Source organism: Kogia breviceps, chromosome 1 (assembly GCF_026419965.1).
Source record: "Kogia breviceps isolate mKogBre1 chromosome 1, mKogBre1 haplotype 1, whole genome shotgun sequence".
NCBI classification, from domain to species: Eukaryota; Metazoa; Chordata; class Mammalia; order Artiodactyla; family Physeteridae; genus Kogia; species Kogia breviceps.
The window spans coordinates 26,130,820-26,155,575 of NC_081310.1; the positions used below are offsets into that span (position 1 = coordinate 26,130,820).

General features: G+C 42.4%; 2 protein-coding genes across 9 annotated transcripts in view; one reads left to right on the plus strand and one right to left on the minus strand.

The window, feature by feature from the left end:
• COLGALT2 (collagen beta(1-O)galactosyltransferase 2) overlaps window positions 1-11,998 on the minus strand; it is a 133,349-nt gene extending 121,351 nt beyond the window's left edge. For 2 of the 3 annotated variants that reach the window (XM_059075017.2, XM_067029320.1), the window contains exon 1: window positions 11,375-11,718. In XM_059075017.2, the coding sequence (XP_058931000.1) occupies window positions 11,375-11,637 (263 nt within the window). In that variant the 5' untranslated portion in view covers window positions 11,638-11,718. Of the gene's footprint in view, window positions 1-11,374; window positions 11,719-11,826 lie in introns of those variants that run through there. The other variant, XM_067029329.1, reaches the window with a different exon arrangement.
• Window positions 11,999-23,206: 11,208 nt separating this feature from the next.
• TSEN15 (tRNA splicing endonuclease subunit 15) overlaps window positions 23,207-24,756 on the plus strand; it is a 130,623-nt gene continuing 129,073 nt past the window's right edge. For 5 of the 6 annotated variants that reach the window (XR_010839710.1, XR_010839708.1, XR_010839712.1 and 2 more), the window contains exon 1: window positions 24,153-24,315. Coding sequence is in view for 2 of the 6 variants with exons in the window: in XM_067029342.1 (XP_066885443.1) it covers window positions 24,193-24,315 (123 nt within the window). In the remaining 4 variants the exon portion in view is untranslated. Of the gene's footprint in view, window positions 24,316-24,756 lie in introns of all 6 variants that reach the window. The other variant, XM_059074960.2, reaches the window with a different exon arrangement.

Consider the following 24,756-nt stretch of genomic DNA (forward strand, 5'->3'; position numbering starts at 1 on the left):
TCTGGAACCTGGGGTTTAGAAGATTCCAGTGTGTGCCAACTTACCAAGCTTTGAAAATCCCATGGCCTATACTTCAGACACATCATATACAGCTTTCAGTCCTTCCATGAGGGCCCCCTATTTTTCATGGGGGCTTCTGGGAGCTCATCTCCTGCAGCTCCCAGACCCAGAAGTGTATACAAATTACTTGTGCACGTGTTTAAGACACAGATTCCCAGGCCCCTCCCACAGGCCATCTGACTCAATGTGGCTGAAACGGGGCACAGAAATCTGTGTAACTAACAAATGTCCTAGGTGTTGTGCTACAGCTGGCCCCTGAACCAGTATTTAGGAACCACTGGTAGAAGCCCAGCAGCCTTATAGCAAAAGGTCAGCAGAAGAGTGATGAGGGCCACGTCCACTCATGGCCAATGAACTTGACCAATGGGGTTTAGTTGCTCTGAGGCCACCTCAACTACTAATTTCAACATGATTACCTGAATTTATCCACCTAGACAATCCATGATGGTCAAATAAATAAAAGGATGCATATAATTTTTTTTAGTCTGTTGCTTTAGAAATTCATAGTTTACCTTGCCAAAGAGAATTTTCTAGGACAGAAATCAATGTGACCAGTAAATCTTAAAGTCTAACAAGACTGAGGAAAGGCAGAGAGGAGATTCGTAATTTTCTAAAACATTTTAGTATGCTGAGCCTTAAAGGCCAACTCCACAAAATCCATCTGAAACGTAAGACACGGTCTGACTGTCTGAATGCACTCCCACCCCACCTGCTTCTAGCAGAGGGAATGCAGCAAGGTAGGGGCTGCTTATAAGCTTACTGTTCAACGTTGCAGTGCTGACATGAAAAGTCCTGATTCTACCTGGCAGCAACTTTCCACTATCTTGGCGGGTCTCAGCCATAATCACTGTGGTGTGTGGAGCTTGGACAGATTATGGGGCTGGCTGGAAACCAAGAAACTAAAAAGCAGTCCAGCAGTCCAGCAAGGGACTCTGTTGGAAATGCCATAGCCCCAAATGCCCATGACAATATTTCTCACGGACAGCCCAGGAATTTAAGTTCCACTGTCAGCCTCCAGAAAATCCTGCCTTTCCCAAGGCCCTTGAAAAGTGGCAATTTCTCACTTAATATGACTTTTAGGGAGAATGTCAATCAACATGCATCCATGTATTCCCCTTTCTCAGAATCATCTCTCGCCCTGTGAGAACGGGAAAGCTTGACGGGGTCCATTGCCCTCCCCACCTCCAAAACGTATACAATCAGTCTCAGAAAGGAAAGGGGATGGAAAGTAAGAGTTCTACTTCTTTACTGCCTAAAATGTAGGCACTTTGGGCCACCTTCATGGTTTCCTTGGGCTTGACAGCTATCTTAGTCTATTTGGGCTGCTATAACAAAATACTACAGGCTGGGTAGCTTATAAACAACAGAAATTTATTTCTTACAGTTCTGGAAGCTAGAAGTCCAAGATAGGATGGCAGCATGGTCAGGTTCTGGTGAAGGCCTCTTCTGGGTTGTAGACTTCCTGCTGTGTCCTCACGTGGTGGAAGGGGTGAGGGATCTCTCTGGAGCTTCTTTTATAAGAACGCTAATCCCATTCATGAGCGCTCCACTCCCATGACTTAAGCACCTCCCAAAGACCCCCCTACCTCCTAATACCATCATCTTTAGGGGTTAGAATTTCAACACATGAATTTTGCTGGGAGTGTGGTAGATGGGGAAAGCTCCATTTAAGGAACTTCCTCTCTCCAGCCTGACATGTGCCTCAATAGACTTTGAAGTGATCAAACCTAGGAGGTAAAGAATTCTTCCAATGTAGGCAATTTATCACTTAAATCAAGTACTCATGAGGCTGCTTCATCAGAGCGGCCTGGTCCCACACACAGCCTTCTGCCATCTTCTTAGGGGTGTGTAGCCTAGGATCATCACTTATGTTATCATTTATGTTTTTGAAATGCATGTCTTCTAAAGGGTGTTGAAACATTAATCAAAAATTCTGGGGCAGGGCTTCCCTGGTGGCGCAGTGGTTGAGGGTCTGCCTGCGGACGCAGGGGATACGGGTTCGTGCCCTGGTCCGGGAAGATCCCACATGCCGCGGAGCGGCTGGGCCCGTGAGCCATGGCCGCTGAGCCTGCGCGTCTGGAGCCTGTGTTCCGCAACGGGAGAGGCCGCAACAGTGAGAGGCCCGCGTACCGCAAAAAAAAAAAAAATTCTGGGGCAAAGAGGATTACTTTGCACTATGCTTGCAGAGGAACATGATCTCATCAGCTAAACCAATTAAGTCACAGATAGGTTTCAGCTTGCTGAACTTGACAAACAACTAAATAATAACAATTACTACCTCGATTAAATGAAGTGTGTTATGATATCATAAATTCAGCCTTGGTAGGATGTCATGAGGCTATTACAAGAAGTCTAAGTCTGAAATGATGTCTGTCCAGTGCTCCTAGACAGGAAAAGAAATGCCCTGCAGCCAAATCTAAAGTTTAATTTATACAAGAGGCTTGGCTAACGTCACCAACCACAAATGCTGCGTCTTCACCGCTCTGGACAGCAGCAAGTTCCAGTGAATTAATTACAGCCACTCTATTTATATTCCGCATGGCTTTTCAATGACTACCTATAACGAGACAGTTTTCACCTTTATGAACATGAACGCATAGCTTTCCAACCATAGGAATGGAGAGCCGAGGGAAAAGTAATACAATCCTGATCGTTTTACTCCCAGGTCACTCACTGGCAGCTTGCCAAGCCTGCTGGTTCTAGAAAGCAGTTACTACTTGAGTTCTAGGGCTCCTGAGGGGCCTGAGCAGGGAGCAAGGGTCACCACCCAAATGCCTACAGGGGCCAGACAGCAGGGGCCAATCGCAGGTGCACAGAGGGTGGGCTTGATGGCGACCTGTCTGGACAACGTCCGGGGGACGGCAGCTACTAGGCTAACCATTTGTTGCTGTGGACAAATGCAGGCCTGGCGGGGCAGGTGCTGCTCACTCTGGCATGTTCAGCTTGTGAAAAGTTATCTAGTTATGCATTTATAATAGATGCACTTTTGGGATGCGTGTTATGCTTCATAAAAAAAGTGGGTTTTTGGGGCTTCCCTGGTGGCGCGGTGGTGGAGAGTCCGCCTGCCGATGCAGAGGACACGGGTTCGTGCCCCGGTCCGGGAGGATCCCACATTGCCGCGGAGCATCTATAGGCCCGTGAGCCGTGGCCGCTGAGCCTGCGCGTCCGGAGCCTGCGCTCCGCAACGGGAGAGGCCGCAGCAGTGAGAGGCCCGCATACCGCAAAAAAAAAAAAAAAAGTTTCTTTTTAATGGGCTAAGGGCCACGTTTCTGGGGGCCAGAGACAAAAGAACAAGAGAGCAAGATCCAGAGTTACTACCTGGGGCAGGTGTTGTGTGAAGCTGGCTTTCATGGTGCCAGCCAGGCCATAGGTACAGGTGGGATGGCAGAGTTTAGAAAACCTGGGATAGAGAGATGGACTTAAGAACATCACATTTGTGCAGAAGAGGATATATCAAACACTGCTATTAGGTTGGCCAAAAAGTTTGTTCGGTTTTAAGTACAAATAAAAGACTCATTTTCACCAAGAGCTTTATTGAGCAATGTATTCATTAACCAAATGTACTTTTTGGCCAACCAACATTTGGGTTAACACTTAAAAGGATATATGTATATGCACAGAAAGTTTCTAGATGATACACAAGAAACTGTTACCAATGGTTGCCTCTGGCAGGTGGTAATGGAGGGGGAGGGAGATTAACTTTTTATTGTATTCCCGTGCACACTCTTTAAAGTTTTATTACGGGAGAGTATTATTTTTCCAATTTAAAAAAGAAAACGCCAGGAAAGAAAATGCTTAAAATAATTAAATTACTATAAGCCTACAAGGACTCTAAGGGATTTTTAGCAGCAATTTTTGACATGCTAACAATGTAAAGGCAATTAAATGAACAGATCACTCCTTTGAGAATAAAAACGTCAAAACATACAATACACGCACTTTGTAATTCCTGATGAATAATAGCTATGATTTAAACACATATAGTGAAACCTCTTCATAATATGGTAACTGGGGAATAGAACTAAGAACCAAACTACAGGCCAATCATTTTCTCTCAAACTTTAACTCGAATGTACATTGTTATGTTATTTGAAGAAATGTGCAGAAATGAGCCTTATAATAGTCCTACTATAGTCCCTATATGAGCCTTATAATGGTCCTACTATAGTATGCCTTAGACCTGAAGACAGTGCCACACCGTGATAGGGCCCATGAGGACATTTAAGTGTTGGAAAAAGGACCGAGGCACAACCAACAGCCTTTCAGGTTACGAAGCTTTCATTGTTCATTCCTACGACCACCGAGACAGTCAAGGGAGAGGGCCATGGGAAGCATGCTTACGTACCTGGAGTCATAAGCATGCACCATGCACTAGCTGTAGAATCACCTGGAGAAAGGAGTTGAAGACAAGTATGTAAAACCAAACCCTGCTGAGAATAACTGGTATGCTCCTTTAACCATGAGCTATATTCCTTATAACATACTCAACATTAAAACAGCCATAGAGGGTTTAAAATCTAGAAATCTGTTATCTCACTCCGACACTTATTCATTATGTAATATGCTATGGGAACATCCCTTAACTGCCCTGTGCTTTGGTTTCCCCACCTATGGAAGTCAATTAATAAAATAGATCCGGGGCAATTTAGGCATCCATTCTAACTCGCAAGTGATTTGTCTAAACTAGAGCAAGAGGATAGGTGACTTCAGTTTTTACCCAAAGGAAATATATAATTCTGAGGTCCAATTGTGTTTTGAAATTGTACAGTGGAGGGAGGATTCATAGTTGTCTCCGACTATTTGGAAGAAAAGTTGAGTTTATGTGTCAAGCAAATCCAAGACCACTAATTAACAAGGCTGAAAAACTGACCCTCTGTCTTACCAAAATGCTGCAGCCACCATGCATATGAATAATGCGGCCTTATTCATTTGTCACTAACAATACGTGATAAATTTCTTTCTGTTCCTGTATAGCTGTGATCATAGCAAGTGACCTGCATATTTAAGTGCAACCCACATATTTAGTCTCGGTTCTGTTCCTGTGAAATCTACCAACACAGAACAGTTTAGTAACTAGAAAGTGCCTAAGTGACAAAATCATCAAGACAGTGGAAGGGAACCACTGAGTCCCTTGTGTCATTCAAGCAGAAGGAACTATTCTTCTCTGAAAGAAAACACTGGCACTCTTATCTTCCTAAGGTGGGTCAACTGACAGAAGCAAAAACTAGAACTAATTGGTCTTTTCTTGATCTTAAACGGAGCGTCTGTACTCAGTCTGCGATGTTAGCTGCCTGAGCCACATCATGGCTCCACCGTGCACTAGCCTCGTGACCTCAGACAAGTTATTTAAAGTCTCTGTGCCTCAGTTTCCTCCTGTGTAAAGTGAAGAGCGTAATGACACTTCTCACCTAGGGTTGCTGTCAGGAGTAAATCAGTTACCATACCAAAGTGTTTAGAACAGCCCCTCCATGAATGTTAGTTTCCATTATGCTGATAACTTTTTGTTGGGAGGAAGAAAATAAACAGAGCTTCTTTTGAACATATTTTCTTTCTTAAAATTTTCATTTGCAAAGAGAAAGGTAATGGAGACGAGACAAAAAGGAAAAGATGTATAGGAAATAGCAACTATTATCTATTTAGTAGCATGTGTGTAAAAGACATTGTAATACTTTATCTCATTTGCTTGTTATAATAACTCTTTGAGGTAGGTGTTATTATTAGTCACCTGCAGATGAGGCAGCTCAGCTTAGAGCTTCATGATGCACCGATGATTACACAGGAGATTTGAGCCCTAGTCTATCTGACTGTAAGCTGCATACTCTGCCCTCCATACTAAACTACCAGGCTGGGAAAAATAAGAAGGAGGGTGCCGGAAGCCGTCCAGCATTGCCAACTGTTGCCCGAGCAAAGCTCGGCGAGGAGTTACGGCATGAAGAAGCCAAGCTCCTCTCCTGGTGGGCGGCGGAAAGCATCTCTTCTGATTCTAGGAAAATTCTTGCTAAAAACTGAGGGGGTTTCTGGAGGGTTTAGGCCAAGAAGATGGAAGTATTACAAAGCAAATCCCCCTCGGTACGAGACCACAACAACCCCTGTAACCACAACAGTAGCTATACCCACTGTAAATAATTTACTTTGGAAAGAAGTCCCTTGGTCAGGCAACAAAGGAGTGTTTCAGTTAAGGAGTAGAAGTTTAAAGGAAGAATTAGATAAGCTATGGCCCATAGAAGGAATAAGGGATATAGAAGGGAAGCAAATAGTGGGGTATTATGTACAGGATGCCCCCAAATGGTGGATTATGTGGCATGCCCCCTCTCCGGTATATTGTAGGAAAAAGAGAGAAGCGGAAGGACTTTACTGTAAATATTTTACGAATGAATTGTATGTAACTGTTGATTGCCTTACGTAGAAAACAGAATTGTATTTTCGCACAATGTGTTTTGAACAAGGTACTGAGAATACTGGGACACAGGCCAATATATGATGTTAGCTGAAGTAGAAAAGAATAAGTAGCTTTTTAGACCTAAACATCCTGTTTGCGCGAAAAGATCTTAAGACGGAACAATGCTTGCTAATGTTTCTGTGTATAGGTGTAGAAATGAGGTAATGAGCCAAAAACAGGAGTTACGTAGAAAATGCTGATGCTATTGTTTAGAAAATCCTATATAAGAAATGATATGTCAAAAATAAAGCTGTCAGAAGCTTAACAGAAGCTCCTGCACCTACCCCCTTGCCCCGTCTATTTATTTATTTTTCTCGCCGACGCCGTTGCCTCCATCTCAGGGACCCCTGGTTCCGCCGGGGCTGGACCTCGGTAGGAGCGGATAAGGTGAGAGAAATAAACTAATGGAGAGAAGCAGACCAAAGTACCATATACATTTTCAGCCATGAGCTGCAACTTCTGTCTAGAGGGGAAACATAAACACTTAATGTCAAGATTGTAATGATAAAATGTGACATCATTCTCACCACTGATGAAAACTAGCATTACTAGTAGCTTGGAACATTTTGTAAACACACTTATATTAGTGTATCAAGTTAAACATTCACCAAAATGCTACTGGTTGGGCACTAAAATGTAGAGATAAATCCAAGCTAATCCCCAAACACCCCACAAAGTTGTGTGCAAGATGTCAGGGTCAGTACCCCAGAACAAGTAGAAGTTCATCATTGTTAATGTTTACGCCAACAGAAACATCTCTTTATTTAAAAGCCATATGATGGTTTTCAATTTAGCATACATATTACGTTTCAAAACTCTACCAAATGAAATGCCCAAATTGTTCTGTAATTACACGATAGTTACCGCCTTGTGACTGCACAGACTGTGAATCCCTCCCTGTCTTCCCACACAGAACAGCAGGCTCTCCAAAAGACAAACTTAATGTATCTTTTGGATCAAATGTTTTCCCCTGTGCCCTGCTCCATTTTCCATCATCATGTTACTTGCCACTGCCCCCCTTAATCATAGGCTTGGGAAGGGGGATGAGGTCAGCCTTCCCTCCACTGCTAAGGCCACGATTCATGGCTCCACTGAATTAAAGAGAACCCGCTCAAGCGCACTGCCGCATGTTACAATGCCAACCTGTCCCCTTCATCTCGGCACAGCAGTGATCCCCACTAACCCAGGGCCGGTTTTAATTACAACACAAGGATTATCTCAGTTCCTTATCACAGAACTGTGATATCTGAAGGAAAACAATTAGTTTGGTGGGGTTTTGAGATCAGATAGGTAAATGTGACAAGTTTTCCTTTTTGCCAGTACAAAGTATCTCTAAAAGATAAACTTTCCTTAATTCAACTGAATCCAAATAAACTTGATACTGAGATAACTGCACTCATCCTCTGAAAAAGTTTTCAGGTCAATTTGTTGGTACTCAGTGCAGATCTGGTCCAGAACTTTAGGTGAGGGAGGAAAAAAAATCACACCACCGGGAAATCTGAATGTGATCATTGAACCAGGGTCTCAATTACTCATACAGGAAAGAAGTCTTATCAGATGCTCCTCCAGCCATTGTTAGAAGTAAACAGATGAATGAGAAGAGAGAGTCTGCACAGAGTTACTAAAATAAGATGAAATGGAAGCTGGCAGCCCAGTCTCTATACTCAACATGGTTCTGTTTTGTGAAGTTCTGGCCATTTTTTGACACAGACCATTTTTGACCTCAGCATGTGCTGGCCTTGCAGAGTGGAGACTAGCCAGTTTGGCATCTCAGAATGTTGAGGAGAGCTTGGGACTGAGAGACTAGAGTAAGTCATTGGCAGAAGCCCCTCAAAACTGCAGCATCCTAAACTGAGGTACTACCTCTCCTGGAGGGTTATAACCCATCACTTTCCCCGCAAATACTCCTCTAGCGCTAGTCATGACGTCAGCAGCTCCAGGGTACAGTGCAATGAGTTTGGAGATTTGCAAAACTTAGACCTGCCACTCACTTCATCTCCCCTGATAGGAAGCTCTGGTTAATGTTCCAGTACCTTTTTATTTTCCATGCTTCTCCCTCTTTCTGGAACCCTCCTTCCTTCCCAGGTTTTTGTGGATTCCTATTTGTCCTTCAAAACTGAGTTCAAACTAAGTGTCAACTCTCCTAAAAATAAACTTTCATGACCACACAACTGCCCCAATCTGATTTATATAGAAGTCTTTTGTCACTCTCCCAAATGCTATAAATGCCATTCAGATCACCTTACACTGCCTAGTTTAAAAAAAAAAAAAAAAGCCATATTTACCTGTGAGGAGCCACATCTCATTCAACCTTTTCCAGCCTGAACCTGTCATAGTGCCTGATTCTCACAAAAGAAGGTCATTACTTGCACAACCTCTCTGTGCCTCAGTTTTCTCATCTGTAAAAGGGTATAATAATAAGACATAACTGATAGGGTTATTGTGAAGAGGAAACCAGAAAGTGAATGTAGAGTGCTTAGAAGAACTGTGAGCTCTTATTATTAAATATTTGTTAAATTAACAAGTAAATATAATCTTCAGTAAGTTAGTTACTTTAGACACAATATCTTCTAGGAAATGGAGATAATCTTGTTTCTTTATAGGATGGTAGTTAAGATCAAATGAGATAACTAGTTGATGAAAGTACTTTGAAAGCTGTAAAGGACTATTTTTAAATTGGCATTTTATTATTATTACCTAATAAATTATATAAGGTTTCTAAGCCAGAACTCAAAGAAGAGTCTTTAGTGACTGGTTAATGCAGGGGTTGCCCAAGGCCTTACCCAAGCCTTGGGTTTCTTCCTTTCCTTTCCAACACAGACCATAAAGATACAGTCACATGGACCATGAATAAGGGTAAGGGAAAAGAGATCCCTAAGGTCTAAGCAGAATTGAGAATACTACCCATCTAAAGAGAACACCAACATCCATAGAATCTGGAACATCCAGGGAACTCAGGATGTACAATCACTGCTGAGTGATTCTGATCATATCACAAAATCTATGAAATTCAAGAAAGGATTTTTGAAATCACTTGTTCCTATTCCCTTATTTTACTGATGAGAAAACTGAGGTCTATGGATCCCAAGCAACTGGCCCAAAACTACATGTCAAGCTGGTGACAAAACAACTCAAGTCTCTTTATTTGTAGCTTTATATACATTTTGCTTATACTGTATCATGTTCCCTTTATCCTTTCTGGGGTGGTCTTTAGAAACAAACCTGGGTTCAAATTCCAGTTTAACCATTTATTAATTCTGTGACTGAGTTATTGAACTGATCCAAGCCTCAATCTCTTCATTTGTAAAATAAGGATGATAGTATCTTTTAAAAGTTTACTTTGTGATAAAAGGGGTAACGTCTGTACCTCAGGTAGCAAAACCTGTGCCTGGTACTCTCTTCCCCCCTCACTAATTTCCTATAGCAACTACTGTGATGTTCTTTTAAAACTAAACAATGCATAAAGACCAAGACTATATTGTAAAGCATCTCTTTTGAAGAAAGCATCTAAGAACTGACATTTGTGAAATTTTCTTTCAGTATTGAAATGGTTAAAAAAAAATCCTTCTGGTTTAAAATCTGACTGCACCAACTTTCCTACTTTCCACATAACATGCCCTTCTCCGTGGCAGCCGTCACGTATGACAGGGTATATAGTAAAGCAGTGTATAGCACAGTGCCGCACTATATCTCATGTTTGCTTTCTCACCTCTGCACCTTTCCCACCAGGTACCATTAGGCTGCCAGTTCCAGCTACTGCTTTATCCTTCCTTTTCCCTTACTGCCCAACCGTGACTTCAACGATGTCTTGCCTGTGGACAGCTCCCTTTATCGACACAAGACAGAAATTGCTCCAGAGTGACCTGGGCTCTGTCTTCCTCAAGAGACCAGAGGCCTCTTGTCCATGTACCTGGCAGCCTATCTCCCCTGGCCAGTGTCCACCTCCTCCTCCACAGGCCCCTTAGCGGCTCACCTGGCCACCAACTTCTCACCCTCTGACACCTGCTTTTATAAAAAGATGTGGAGACAGGACCAAGTGGGAAAGTTGAAGTGGGGCAGCCACCTCCGCAGCAAGCACAGGGCCTAGGCCCGGGTCTCTATACTAAGCGCAACAAAACTTAGCTGTTTGCCTTCCTGGGGCGGCTCGGTCCCCAGGACGCCGGCACCCCAAGGCACCCCGCCCGGTTTGCATCTGCGGCGGGAATGGGTCCCGGGAGGATGCAGGGACGCGACAGCCTGGAGCGCTCAGAGGAGACAGGACCCACGGTGGTGACATAGTTAGGAAGACACAGCTGGCCCCAACTCGCCTCAAACTCTGGGTCCTGATCCCTTCTCTCCTTCCTCCCCACACCCAGGGAGAACCTTGAGCCACTTTTCCAGCCTCTGAGTTGGGAGCAGGCACCGGGAAGCCAGGACAGAGCACTCCAGCCACTCCGGAGGGCGCCCCCCACCCCCGCCCCCAGCCGCAGTTACGGTCCATGTCGCGTCCGGAGGAGTAGGCGGCAACAGGCAACGTTATTCCCTCCCTCCGGGGCGAGGGATATGAGGTGGGGAAAAAGGAATCCTCGCGAGTGTTAAGGGGGCAGAAGGTAGCACTCTTGCGGGGTCTCCCCAGTCCTGTCCGGGAGAGGGACGAGGTCACCCCGCTCCACACTTGTCCCCACGGGAGCTCGGGGCGGGCTGCTTCTCCTGGTTAGCAGCCGGTGCGCACGCAGACGCGCGCGTCCTTCCCCACCCCGACCGCTGATCCGCCCAGGACCCACGCCGGCGGTGAGGGGCGTGCGCATCTCGTCTCCGCGTGCCCCGAGCGGCCCCCTCTCCCCTCAGCGACACTTGGGCGCCGCCCCCGCCGCCGGCCCGGCGCAGCCAGCTCACCAGATGGCCATCCTGCTCTTGGGGTAGTCCAGCCGCTCCAGGCAGCCGAGGAAGTGAGGCAGCGTGTGCGCAGCGTTACGCGCGAGGACGGCCACCATCACCGTGGGTCTCTGCAGGGGCGACTCGGGGAATACTACCGCCTCCCCTTCGTCGTCTTCGGAGTCCGGCTCGGCAGCGAAGCGCGCCCGGCAGCCGCCGCGGAGCAGAGCCAACGAGAGGAGTAGCAGCGCCCAGGCCAGGGGGGCAGCGGGGCTTGCGGCCATGTTCAGGGCCGTGGCGGGCGGCTGGACCACCGGCCGTGGATGCCCGAGGCCGGCAGCGAGGGGCGGAGGGGAGGCGGCTGGCGCGCGCGCACTGGCAAGACCTCGGCAGCCCGGGACCCTCCCGCCGCCGCCGCCGCCGCCGCCGCCCCCGCTGCACTGCCCAGGCCCTGCCGCGGGGGCCCGGAGTACCTGCCGCCGCTGGCGCTCGTCTGGGACTCAGGCTCGCAGACAGTCGTGTCGGTGCGCCTGTTTGTCCCGAGTCCCGCGGAAAGTTCCTCTAGTCCAGGCTCAGCTTGTATAGCTGAGGTCTGTGGCTTCCTCCAGAGCCGTGAGGTGTGGCCGTGTCTGCCAATGGGCGTGTGAATGCGTGTGTGTGTGTGTGCGCGCGCGCGCGCGCGAGCGTGTGTACATAACGGTAAGACTCCAAGAAAATTTATTCTGCTTTTGCAAACCGCAGTCTAAAGTCCTTCACAGTGATGCAATGTATCCAGTTTTTCATAATGCACTTATTGACTAAATGGGTAGAGCTCTAAAATGGAAAGTCACCTAATGATTCACTACTATGATAAACAGTTTTTTAACTTCCACGAAGGCAGATTGCTTGCATTTCCTCACACTCAAGTGCTCTTTAAATTCATTCGTGACTGAGTAGACCCCCAATCAGATCAAGTTGGAAGACCTGGAGAATTTTAGAGCCAGATGGAACCTTTGAAGTTAAAGAAAGCCCCTTGGGGGCCAGGTCCTCTACCTGACAACTCAGGGTCCTGAGCTTCCTGACAGGGTGGCATGTTAAGGAGGAGATTCACTTAGATGGTTTTCTTTCTCCTTAATGACCCAAACTGACAAAGAGTCACAACGAGAGGGAAAATCTGTACATGCTGGAGGAGAAGTATAAGGAAGAAGGAAGGAAGAGGGAAGGTAAATTAGCAGGTAAAGTGCAACTGCTAGGATACACTATCGAAGGATATTTAATCTTGAACATAATGGAGGAAAGCTAGTAAAGAAATCTGAAGTTCTTTCTCTGTGGAATTGTGTAGACTTTATCTGTGTGCAGGATGGATTGATGACCTCCACTCCCAGCTTGCCCTACACGGTCTTTTTCCTAGTTGTATCCAAACTTCTTCGCAACTATTAGACACCTTCTTCACTCTCCGTCCACCCCCTCCCTTCCTCAGAAGAATATCACCTCCTTTACTGAACTCCCTAAACGCCCCTGTCTCTAATTAATATCCCTACCAATACACTGCTTACTTGCAGGTGCCTATTCATGACAGAGCTTCTGATCCCATCCTCTCCCTTCTAGTCCAGGACTTTTCTCCATTTATCTCCACTCTACTGAACCTTCAACTTGTCCCTTTCCATCAGCTCTTTTCCCTCAAGCTAAAAACTCAATCAGGGGACGTCCCTGGTGGCACAGTGGTTAAGAATCTGCCTGCCAATGCAGGGCGCACGGGTTCAAGCCCTGGTCTAGGAAGATCCCACGTGCCACGGAGCAACTAAGCCCATGCACCACAACTACTGAGCCTGTGTGCCACAACTACTGAAGCCCGTGTGCCTAGAGCCTGTGCTCCGCAACAAGAGAAGCCACTGCAGTGAGAAGCCTGTGCACAGCAACGAAGAGTAGCCCCTGCTTGCCACAACTAGAAAAAGCCTGTGTGCAGCAATAAGGACCCAGCACAGCAATCAATCAATCAATCAGTCAGTCAATAAAAAGAAAAGAAAGAAAAAGAAAAAAAGAAATTAAAAAAATACCTCAATCAGTCATCTTCTATCCTTAAATAATTAAAAAACAAAAAAAATCTTGGCTCTCTTTCTAGCAATCCCCTCTCTTGGCCAAGCCCCGTTGAAAGAGAGCTCTACACTTGCTTTCTCCACTTCTTTTTTCCATCTCTCCTACCACAGTGCATGTGGTTTCCCACTTTTTTACTGAGGTTGTTCTGGCAAAGCCACAGATGACCTCAGTATTGGAAGATTCAGTGAACTATCTTCAGTTCTCACCTTCCTGGATTTGTTGTGTCATCTCTCCTCCTTGGTCTCCTCTGAGTCTACTTGGGTGCAAGCCCCTTCACCGTGTACTACTCTTCTAGCCCTACATGTTCTCCCAGGGTGATTGCAGCCTCCGAGTCTCTGTCTCCTGCTCTAACGTCTTTGCTAACATTCATACTTTTATGTTTAATGGCCTGCAGACATTTCCTTCTGCTCCATCCTCCTTCAGGAATTGCCCTCACTCTCAGTTTTGGAGGGCAGGCTGAGAGTTAAACACCTGTCAGAGGTGCCATGACAGGAATGTGGCTGGTGTCAGCCACATTGGAGGCACAGACGAAGGCACAGCCACTTATGCAGGGGACATGTTGCTGGAGGGGCTATTCGAAAGGGTCCATGGAGACCATCTCCATGTTGTTCTGTCTTCCTTCTTTCCCTTTCTTGGCCTGTTTCCCTCATCTTTCGAGACTAAGGTCCCCACTCCTCAGCAAAACTTGGTTTAATGTCCTGCATTTACAAATGCAGGGCATTAAAGCTAGGGAACCATGTTTCTGTCTTATTTCACTTCTGTTACCAAAGCTTATCCAAATCCATGTTTTTTTGAAACATGAAATGAGGCACCAAAACTACACTGGTGCTGCGCCCTGTATGACCTCTAATGACATTTTAATGAAATCAGCTGCGCAGAGTTCTAAAATAATTACGGCCTGGTCTATAGATAAAATCAAGTTTCACAGCCATGCACCTTGTAAAACACCTATTTAAAACTTTTAGTCGCGGGCTTCCCTGGTGGCGCAGTGGTTGAGAATCTACCTGCCGATGCAGGGGACACGGGTTCGTGTCCCGGTCCGGGAAGATCCCACATGCCTTAGAGCAGCTGGGCCCGTGAGCCATGGCCGCTGAGCCTGCGCGTCCGGAGCCTGTGCTCCGCAAAGGGAGAGACCACGACAGTGAGAGGCCCTCATACCAAAAAAAAAAAAGGAAAAAAAAAAACTTTTAGTCAATTTAGAGTGTTCATTTAGTCACTGAGGATATTGAGGGCATGATAGGGTAGGTAACAGTGGATCATTTTAAAGACGGGGGTTGAGGGGTGGGGAGCGAGGAAGGGGAAACTCCGGGAAAGTTGAATCCTCATCTTACTAACAGATTTATGCCACAAGTTCTTTAGAAATCAGTGATGCAAGTCTTGGAAGATTTTCTTTCCTCATAGAATCAATGTTATAGAACAGTTAATTTGTAAAAACTAATTTAAAAATAAAAGCTAACTATGCCTCAAAATATTCATCACTTATAATGCTCTTTCCGTGGAAAACTTGCTGAATTGAAAGCCACACGCATCTCCTTGTCTCTGCTGCTAACAGACTGTCCCCCATAGTTCTTGCATGCATGTTAGAAGTAAGCACTTTTGCTCACCTCCCCTCTCCACACTGTGCCAGCCCAGGGAACTTCCCTCTTAGTTTTTCCCCAGGGACAAAAAACCTCTTTGACTCTCATTCTCAGCACAGCTGTGGCAGGGGCAGGACCTCTGAGGTGGGCAGAGGGCTTCTTGCAGGAAAGAGTCTTGAGGTGTCTGTGGCTCCAGCAGCCAAGAAGAGGAGGAAATGAATGACTTTGGGGCAGAAGTAACACACTAGAAAGAGCAATGGATGCTTACAGTTGGAGCTAAATTTTTGTCTCACATGTGTCACTTATTATATGTGTGACTTTGGAGACGACCTCTCTGGACATCAGTTTCTTCCTATGTAAAACATTTGTAAATGCTTGCCTTATTTGTTCATTCCACAAACATTTATGAAATTACTAAGTGTCAATCATTTGGGTGTTGAGTGTTTGAATCCTTCTTCTCTAGAGAAAGGGGCAGAAGGTGTCCCGCCCTGGTGTCCTGCTGGGCCAGAGTTGGAGAAGGGAGTCTCTTTACGAATAAATGTAATAAAGTGGTATAGGTCTTATGGTGGAAAAGGAAGGGAGTGAAGGTGGTTAGGAAATGCCTCATTAAAGAAATGCCTTTGAACTAAGTATTGAAAAATGAGGAGCATGTTTTAGGAAAATGACAGTGGGCAGAGGGTAGGGAGAGGTTGGAATTTCAGGCAGATGGAATTATAAAAGCAGAAGAATGAGAGAACACAGCACATGAGAAATCACAATGAGTACAGCATGACTGGAGGGTAGGATAGGAAGTGGGAAGAGAGAAATCTGAAATATTACATGATTTTTATATAATTATCATATATAGACAATCATTTCTAGAAAAGCCAAAAATTCAGTTAAAAATGGGAAAAAATGAGCTAAATAGCTGATGTATAGTTAGCCTATATAGTGCTTTCAAATGTTCATCTGTTTTTAAAGATATTGAATGGTCACAATCATATGGCAGTTGCAGGTTTCAGGTGATTAAAGTCTCAAAACCAAAATTTTAGTTTAAATATACAAATTTTCAAACTCAGCAATTTTGCATTTACATGGTTAAATATCTTATTTTAAACAGATAAAAACCATTCTATTTTCAACATATAAAAACATCTTATGAACATATAAAAGCATTTAGTTCTTCATTTTATTATCTAAAACAATAGTTCCTAATACTTTTTACAATGAAGACCCTTCTTTGAATATAAAGAAAAAGAAGATAAGACCTGGCACATGACAGTAGTTGTATTTCTTGTAACCACCGAAAGTACCTAATGGCACGATCTGCTCTGGCCTCAGCCACTGTGTGCAAGGAGTCTCTTGGACTATCCTGCATAGGCCATAGGGACTTTTTGACATTGCCCTTTCTCTGGGATGAGATGGGACTGATGGACAGTTGCTGGTGTTCTTGGATGTATTTTAGTTTTCTGAATGTTCTCCTTACTGATTTACAAAAAGAGCCTGTTAATTAATTATGGCCTGGCAAAGAGAGTGGAATTTCCCCTGATCTTGGCAGGTTCTAAAACATATTAACAGAATTAACACAACATTTAAAATCAACTATACTTCAATAAAAAAATACTACCAGAATGTATATTTTATTAATCATAACTGCATGTATAAAATATGAAAACAGTAATTCATATGTATGAGATGTAGTGCAGATTTAATTAGTCTGTAGATAAAACTTGGTGCAGAAGTAGATTCCACAGTGGAGTAGATTACACAGTCTTTGCAAAACACTATTATCCACTGGGGTAACTAATAAATGAATTCAGTAAAGTTGCAGGATACAAAATCAATATGCAAAAATCAGTTGCCATTTTATACACTAACCACAAACTATCTGAAAAAGGAATAAAGAAAATAATCTAATTTACAGCAGCATCAAAAACAATAAAAAATTTAGAAATAAATTTAACCAAGAAAGTAAAAGATCTGTAAACTATAAGACATTAATGAAACTGAAGAAGAGACAAATAAATGTAACTATAAATCGTTATGGATTAAAAGACTTAATATTGTTAAAATGTCCATACTACTCAAAGCCATCTATAAATTCCATGCAATCCCTATCAAGTTTCCAATTGCATTTTTTATAGAAATAGAAAAAACAATCATAAAATTCATATGAAACCACAAAAGACCTTGAATAACCAAAGCAATCTTGAGAAAGAACAAAGCTGGAGGCATCATACTTCCTGATTTCAAACTATATTACAAAGCTATAGTAGTCAAACAGTAAGGTACTGGCATAAAAACAGACACATCGACCAATAGAGCAGAATTTAGAGACCAGAAATATGCCAATTAACATTTGACAAGGGAGCCACAAATACTCACTGGGGAAAAGGATATTCTCTTCAATAAATGGTATTGGGAAAACTAAATAGTATTCACATGCAAAAGAATGAACTTGGACCCTTATCTTAGACCACTTGAAAAATTAACTCAAAATGGACTTAAATGTAAGACCCCCCAAATGTAAAACGTCTACAAGAGAACATAGGGGAAAAGCTCCTTGACATTTATCTTGGCAATGATTTTTTTGGATATGACACCAAAAGCACAGGCAACAAAATGAAAAATAAACAAGTGGGACTACATCGAACTAAAAACCCTCTACACAGCAAAAGAAATGATCAACAAGATGGAAAGGCAACCTACAGAATGGAGAAAATATTCACAAAACATGTATCTGATAAGGGGTTAATACCCACAATAAATAAGCAATTCATGCAATGCAATAGCAAAAAAACACAGACAACAAACAAAAAACCCAAACACCAACACCAACAACAAATAACCCTATTAAAAATGGGCAAAAATCCTGAATAGATATTTTCCCAAAATATATGTATATATATGGCCAACAGGTACATGAAACGGTGCTCAACATCAGTAATCATCAGCGAAATGCAAATCAAAACCACACTGACATAACACCTCACATCTATTAGAATGACTATTATCAAAGAGACAAGAGATAAGTGCTGGCAAGGATGTGGAGAAAAGGGAACACTTGTACACTGTTGGTGGGAATAAAAATTGGTACAGTAACTACAGAAAACAGCATGGACGTTTCTCAAACAATTTAAAATAGAACTACCATATGATCCAGCAATTTCTATATGTGTGTGTGTGTGTGTATGATGTTATATATATCAGTCATAAAAAAGAAGGAAATCCTTCCATTTGTGACAACATGGATGAAATTTGAGGGCATTGTGCTAAGTGAAATAAATCAGATAGAAAAAAAGGTTAATACTGTATGATCTCTTCTATGTGGAATCTGAAAACCCAAACTCATAGAACAAAGAGTAGATTGGTGGCTGCTGGGGCCAGGGATGGGGGAAATGGGTGAAGGTGGTCAAAAGGTACAATCATCCAAAGAAAGAAAAAAAGGTACAATCTTCCAAATCTTCCAAAGGCAATCTATAGATTCAATGTAATCCCTATTAAAATACCAATGGCATTTTTCACAGAACTAGAACACATAATTTTAGAATTTGTATGGAAACACAAAAGGCCCTAACAATAGCCAAAACAATCTTGAGAAAGAAAACCAGAGCTGGAGGTTTCACACTCTATGACTTCAAGCTATACTACAAAGCTACAGTAATCAAAACAGTATGGTACTGGCACAAAAAAAGATGCATAGAGAGCCCAGAAATAACCCCATGCACCTATGGTCAATTTAACCTACAACAACGGAGGCAAGAATACACAATGGAGAAAATACAGTCTCTTCAATAAGTGGTGCTGGGAAAACTGGACAGCTACATGTAAAAGAATGAAATTAGAACATTTTCTAATTCCCCATTGGATATTCTTGCCTCTTTTGTTGTAGATTAAATAGACCATAGGTGTGTGGGTTTATTTCTTTTTTGTTGTTGTTTATTTATTTCTGGATATGTTGCCTAAGGCAAAGGAAACAAAAACAAAAATAAACAAATGGACCTGATTAAACTTAAAAGCTTTTGCATAGCAAAGGAAATCACTGACAAAGTGACAAGACAACCTGCTGAATGGGAGAAAATATTTGCAAATGATATGACCAATAAAGGGTTAAAATCCAAAATATATAAACAGCTCATACAGCTTAATATAAAAGAAAAAACCGACCTGATTAAAAACTGGGCAGAAGACCTGAATAGACATCTTTCCAAAAAAGACCTACAAATGTCCAATAGGCACACGAAAAGATGCTCAACATCGCTAATTACCAGAGAAGTGTAAATCAAAACCACAATGAGATATCATCTTACACCTGCCCGTATGGCTATCAAAAAGTCTACAAATTACAAATATTGGCAAGGATGTGGAGAAAAGGGAACCCTAGTACACTGTTGGTGGGAATGTAAATTGGTGCAGCCACTGTGGAAAACAGTATGGAGTTTTCTTAAAAAACGAAAAATAGAACTACCATATAATGGGACAATCTCACTCCTGGATATATATCTGAAGAAAAAACCCCACTAATTCAAAAAGGTACATTCGCCCCAATGCTCATAGCAACATAATTTACAATAGCCAAGATATGGAAGCAACCTAAGCATCCATTAACAGATGAATGGATAAAGAAGATGTGGCATATATATATACAATGGAATATTACTCAGCCATATAAAAGAATTAAATTTTGCCATTTGCAACAACATGGATGGACCTAGAGGGTATTATGCTTAGTGAAATAAACCAGACAGAGAAAGATGAATACTATATGTTATCACTTATATTTGGAATCTAAAAAATAAAACCAACAAATGAATATAACAAAACAGAAACAGACTCATAGATATAGAGAACAAAGTAGTGGTTGTCAGTGGGGAGAGGGAAGGGGGTAGGGGTATGATAGGGGTGTAAGATTTAGAGATACAAACTACTATGCATGAAGTAAATAAGCACAAGGACATATTGTACAGCACAGGGAAATATAGCCATTATTTTATAATAATTTTAAATGGAGTATAATGTATAAAAATATTGAATCACTATGTTATACATCTGAAACTAATGCAAAATTGTAAATCAAGCTATACCTCAATTTAAAAAGAGTGAAAAAAAAAGAAGAAATCAGATTTTGTTTATGGTACAATTAGGGATCCAATTTCTTTTTATACATACATATATATGTATATATATATGAATATATATGAATATACATGTACATATATATGTATGTGTATGTATACATATATGTATTCATTGCCTCAACTCTGCATTGCATCTGCAATGTCATCTCTGTCCATATTTGTATGACTCTCTACTTGATTCTGTTGGTTTATCTACCCCTGTAGAAATATCACATACTCTTAATTACAGACCTTTATAAGTTCCCTCAGTTTGTTCATCAGAAGGGTCTGGGTTATTTTTGGCCCTTTATGCCCATATTTCAGAATCAGTTTATCAAGTATTAGAAAATCCCTGTTGGGACTGTGATTGAAATTTACAGTTTATACAATTTATAGATCAGTATCGTAAAGATGGCAATTCTCCCCAAACTGACCAATAAATGTTATTGAAGCTCATTAGAGAAAACCTAAATTAATGGACAGATATACTTCTCTAATGAGCTTCAATAACATTTATAATGTTCTCCATAAAGGGTTTGCTCATTTTTATTCTAGGTACCTTATTTTTGTTGGTTTTTTTCCAAATGTAAGCAGTATTTTTAAAAATTAAATATACTATATTCTGATTTTTTTAATGGGGAATTTAGATTGCATTCTTTATGAGAAATTGGAGAGAACATATTTTGATTATTCTGAATTCTTTTCTATATGTATGAGATTCTTCACACATGCTCATGCATATGAATAGTAAAATATCTTAGCATTCTAAATATTTTACTAAAAGTATAAACATCTCACCTATTCTCCTGGAAACACAGAGAATGGGGAATTGTATGCTTTGTGTACAAAAGAAGGAATGAGATATATATGAACACTCTTACAATCAATGAAGTAAAAGCTGATCCAGAATGCTAGCCTACATTTTTCAGCTTGAGATCATTGTCTTATACAATACTGTGTCAAAGTTTTTTCTTTTTAACACACTAAACATTCATACCACTATTCAAAGTTCATTTTTCCTCTGGAGACTCTAACTGAATTAATGTCTCTGCCTAAACATTACAGACTTTTTTGTAGGAATAAAATGGTCTGGCTCAGATATCAACATGGGAAATCAGTAGAGCAAGTGCCAGATTACACTGAATTTGATTTCACCCAGTATACTCGGGGAATTTTTGTTACTTATCTAGCTTTTTTCCTAACCACTTTGGTTCTCTGATATAGTGAACCGTTGAAGCATTTATAAAAGGAGAAATTCTTCAGTCTATCAGAAGCTGAAACTCTAACCTGTCCTTGGTGGATTTTACTCTAGATTGTCACAACAGACATTTTGACTATACTTTAAACACTAGGTTAAGTGTTCCTAAATATTTTGTTCTCTTTCTTAACCATTCCCAATCACTAAGACTTATTTGTTTCCATTGTTTAATACAAAAGGCAAAAGACATTTTATTTTCATTCTTCAAATCTTTATAATAGACGATGACATCAAAAGTCAGAAACATTTAATATTTATGCTTAAATATACCATGTTTTTTCTAAACAATAGAACTTCATCTATTTGCCAAAGGATAGCATTAGCCTGTTGCTTTTTTTTTTTTTCAGTTTATGGTTCTTTCTGTATACTTTTGGGATTCCCTAACCTCCCTTCCCCATACACTTTTTTTATTTCTGAAGTTGAAAATCTTCCCTTGAAGATGTCTGAGCTTTGTTCACATAGTACCTAATTCCACTGGATCTCCTTACCTATTTATAAAATTTCCCCTTTCCTCATATGAGGAACAGAACACTCTTAAATGCTTCTATAAGTACCATCACCTGAACTGATTGGTATCTTTAGAGGTGAGAGAGAAAGATCTACTTACCTCTAATTACTTGAATTAGTGTCAGTGCTCAGTGCTTCAAGGAGCCTAATTTCAGTGTCATTTGCTTCTTTAGGGCTTAGCAGCTGCTTGTAGATGCAAAGGTTAATGACTTCATTCAAATGCAATACATTCTAGGGCAATTTATGAATCTTCATGCACTTCTCCTTATATGTAATGCACTTTTAAAAATGCATTCAAGCTTTTTATCTGGTTTTAAACAGTTCGACTTCAGCATGGACTTCATTGTGTTTATTTTACCTGGTATTCATTTAGCATTTTGTACCTGCAAATTTCTTTCATCAAATGTGGGGAATTTTTTATTTCTTCCATTTTTTTCTGTCCCATTCTATTTCTTTTCTCTTTCTGGTATTTCATTTACATGTATGCTGGATTGACTGATATCATGTGGCAGGTCTCTGAGGCTCTGTTTATTTTTTTAAAATCATTTTTCTCTTTGTTGTTCACCTTGGATGATTTCTTGGATGACTGCTCTACCTTCAATTTCATTTAATTTTTTCCTCTGTAATTTCCATTTGGCTGTTAAATCCAACCAGTGAATTTTTTTTTATTTCTGAAGCTTTAATTTTTAGGTCCAGAATTTCCATGTGATTCTTTTTTCTTTTTCTCTGATGAGATTTTCTTTTTTTGTCTCCTGAGAGTTTCATTCACTGAAAATATGTTTTGTTTTACTTCATTGAGGAGAGTTATAATAGTTACTTTAAAATCTTTATCTGTCAATTTCAACATCTGATTCATCTCAGGGTCAGATTCTACAAAATGTGATCCACTTTCTTGATTTTTCTTTTGTCAGTAGTTTTGAATCATATCTTGGACTTTATGAATAATAAGTTGTGGGGGTTCTGGATTCTATCGCTTTTCTATGATGAGTGTTATTTCCTTTGCATTAGCAAGTGATTTTCTCGGCTAAATTTGAACTATAAATTCTGTTTATTTGAGGATAACCCTAGTCTCAGTTTAGATCTTTTGTTTTTAACAGAACTGCTGTAATTCTGTTTCAGGTGGTTCAGGATCTGTCAGAGATGTGAGCAGAGTTAGGGGATCCTCCCTCTGGCTCCTGCCCTTTGGGGATTTCTTATTTTCTTCAGCATTCAAAGTTTCCTGGCTTCACTTTTTTGGTTCTCCAGAAAAGAAAAACTGGGAGTTTTCCCACATGCACCCCTGCTGCCAAAGAGCCTGCCTCCTGGACTGCACTTAGCTCCAAGCTAAACTCCAAGGAAAGGGCAACTTCCGTTTATGGTTCCTCATCTGCCTTTTCTCCAAGCAAGCTTGCCCTCTCCACCAGAGTCACGCTTCTGTTCGCATTCCAGGGCATTCTGGTAGTTGCTTTTTGTATTATGTCCAATTTTTCTAGATGTTTTCGGCTGGGGGTTAGTCCAGTAGGGTCTTAGTCTGTCATATTTGGAAGCAGAAGTTCTATCTCTGCCTGGTACTTTGACTCTCGAGAGTGACTTCTTGCCTTGGTTAATGCAATACCTCCTAACCAGTCCCTGCTCCCACCCTTGACCCCTAAGGTCTATTCTTAACACTTCAGGAAGAGGGATACTGTGAAAACATAAGAACAACTTTTAGCATCCCCCCATTTCACTTTAGGAATTTAGGTAAATGCTTAAAATGTCCTACTTTGCCTGATTGAAACTCCTCGGCCTTGATTTCCACGTCACATGCTTATGCTATGCTGGTTTGCATCCTACTTTTCTGACCGCTCGTGTTTACTTTCAACAACTCGTGTTTACTCTTGCTCCTCTAATCCTGAAAGGTCGGTCCACTCTAAAAATACGGTCCTTGGCAGTCTGGTCTTTCTCCTTTCCACTTTCTTCTCTGGAGATCTCATCCACTTCTACACTTTAAGCTTACATGTCAGGGCAAAGACGCCTTAAGTCTCCTCCACTTTCTCAGCAGAGCTGCCAACAACGCTGACGTAAGGAGAATTAAGGGCTTCTGGACTCGGGTATTCTTGAACCTTCTTCTCGCTAGCATTTGCCCAGATTTGAATAAGCGCAGACCGAAAGGGGAGTGCGTTTGCCCAGCTTCTAGCTATGTTTGTCTGAAGGTGGGGCTGACAGAACTGTCCTCCCAGCATCTGAGCTCTCCCGCGCCAGTGCAGCGGACGACTGGGAAGCGGAACCCAAACGCGCGCGTCTCTGCTTCTGGCCGGGCGCGGAGAGCGCAGCGCGGTGCACCACGGGCGCACCGCACGGCAGGGCATGGAGGAGAGCGGCGAGTCCCAGCCGACCGCGGGCTGCAGCGATGTGCGCCCGAGCGGCGATCGCGGCGGCGGCGCCCCCTCATGGGCCCCCGAGGACGCCTGGATGGGCACACATCCTAAGGTCAGGAGGCGCGAGAGGAACAGGGCGCCGGTCCAGGCCTCTACCCCAGGCGGAACCCACGGGCCGTGTTCCCCTTTGGGCCCTTGACTCCCAACCGCAAGGGATCGCCGTTTACGCGCGAACCTCACCGAAGGGGATCCTTTATGCTCACTGCCCACTGCAGGGAACCTTGTTTTTGTTTGTTTAAATGAGTTGAACTCTTGTTCTGACACCGCCCCCTTCCCCCTCCCTCAGACCATTCTTCGCTGGAGGGAACAACATTGAATACACCGCCCCTCAGGCCAGATAGTAACCACTCCACTAGTAATCTGAGTTTTGCTGTCTAGGGCTCGTTCTGGGGATGGGCTCATTTAATACTCACAGTAACCAAGCAAAACAGTTTGTGGGCCATGGATAAGATGTAGTAGTCTACAATGATTAAGGTTTAGGCACAATCCTCAT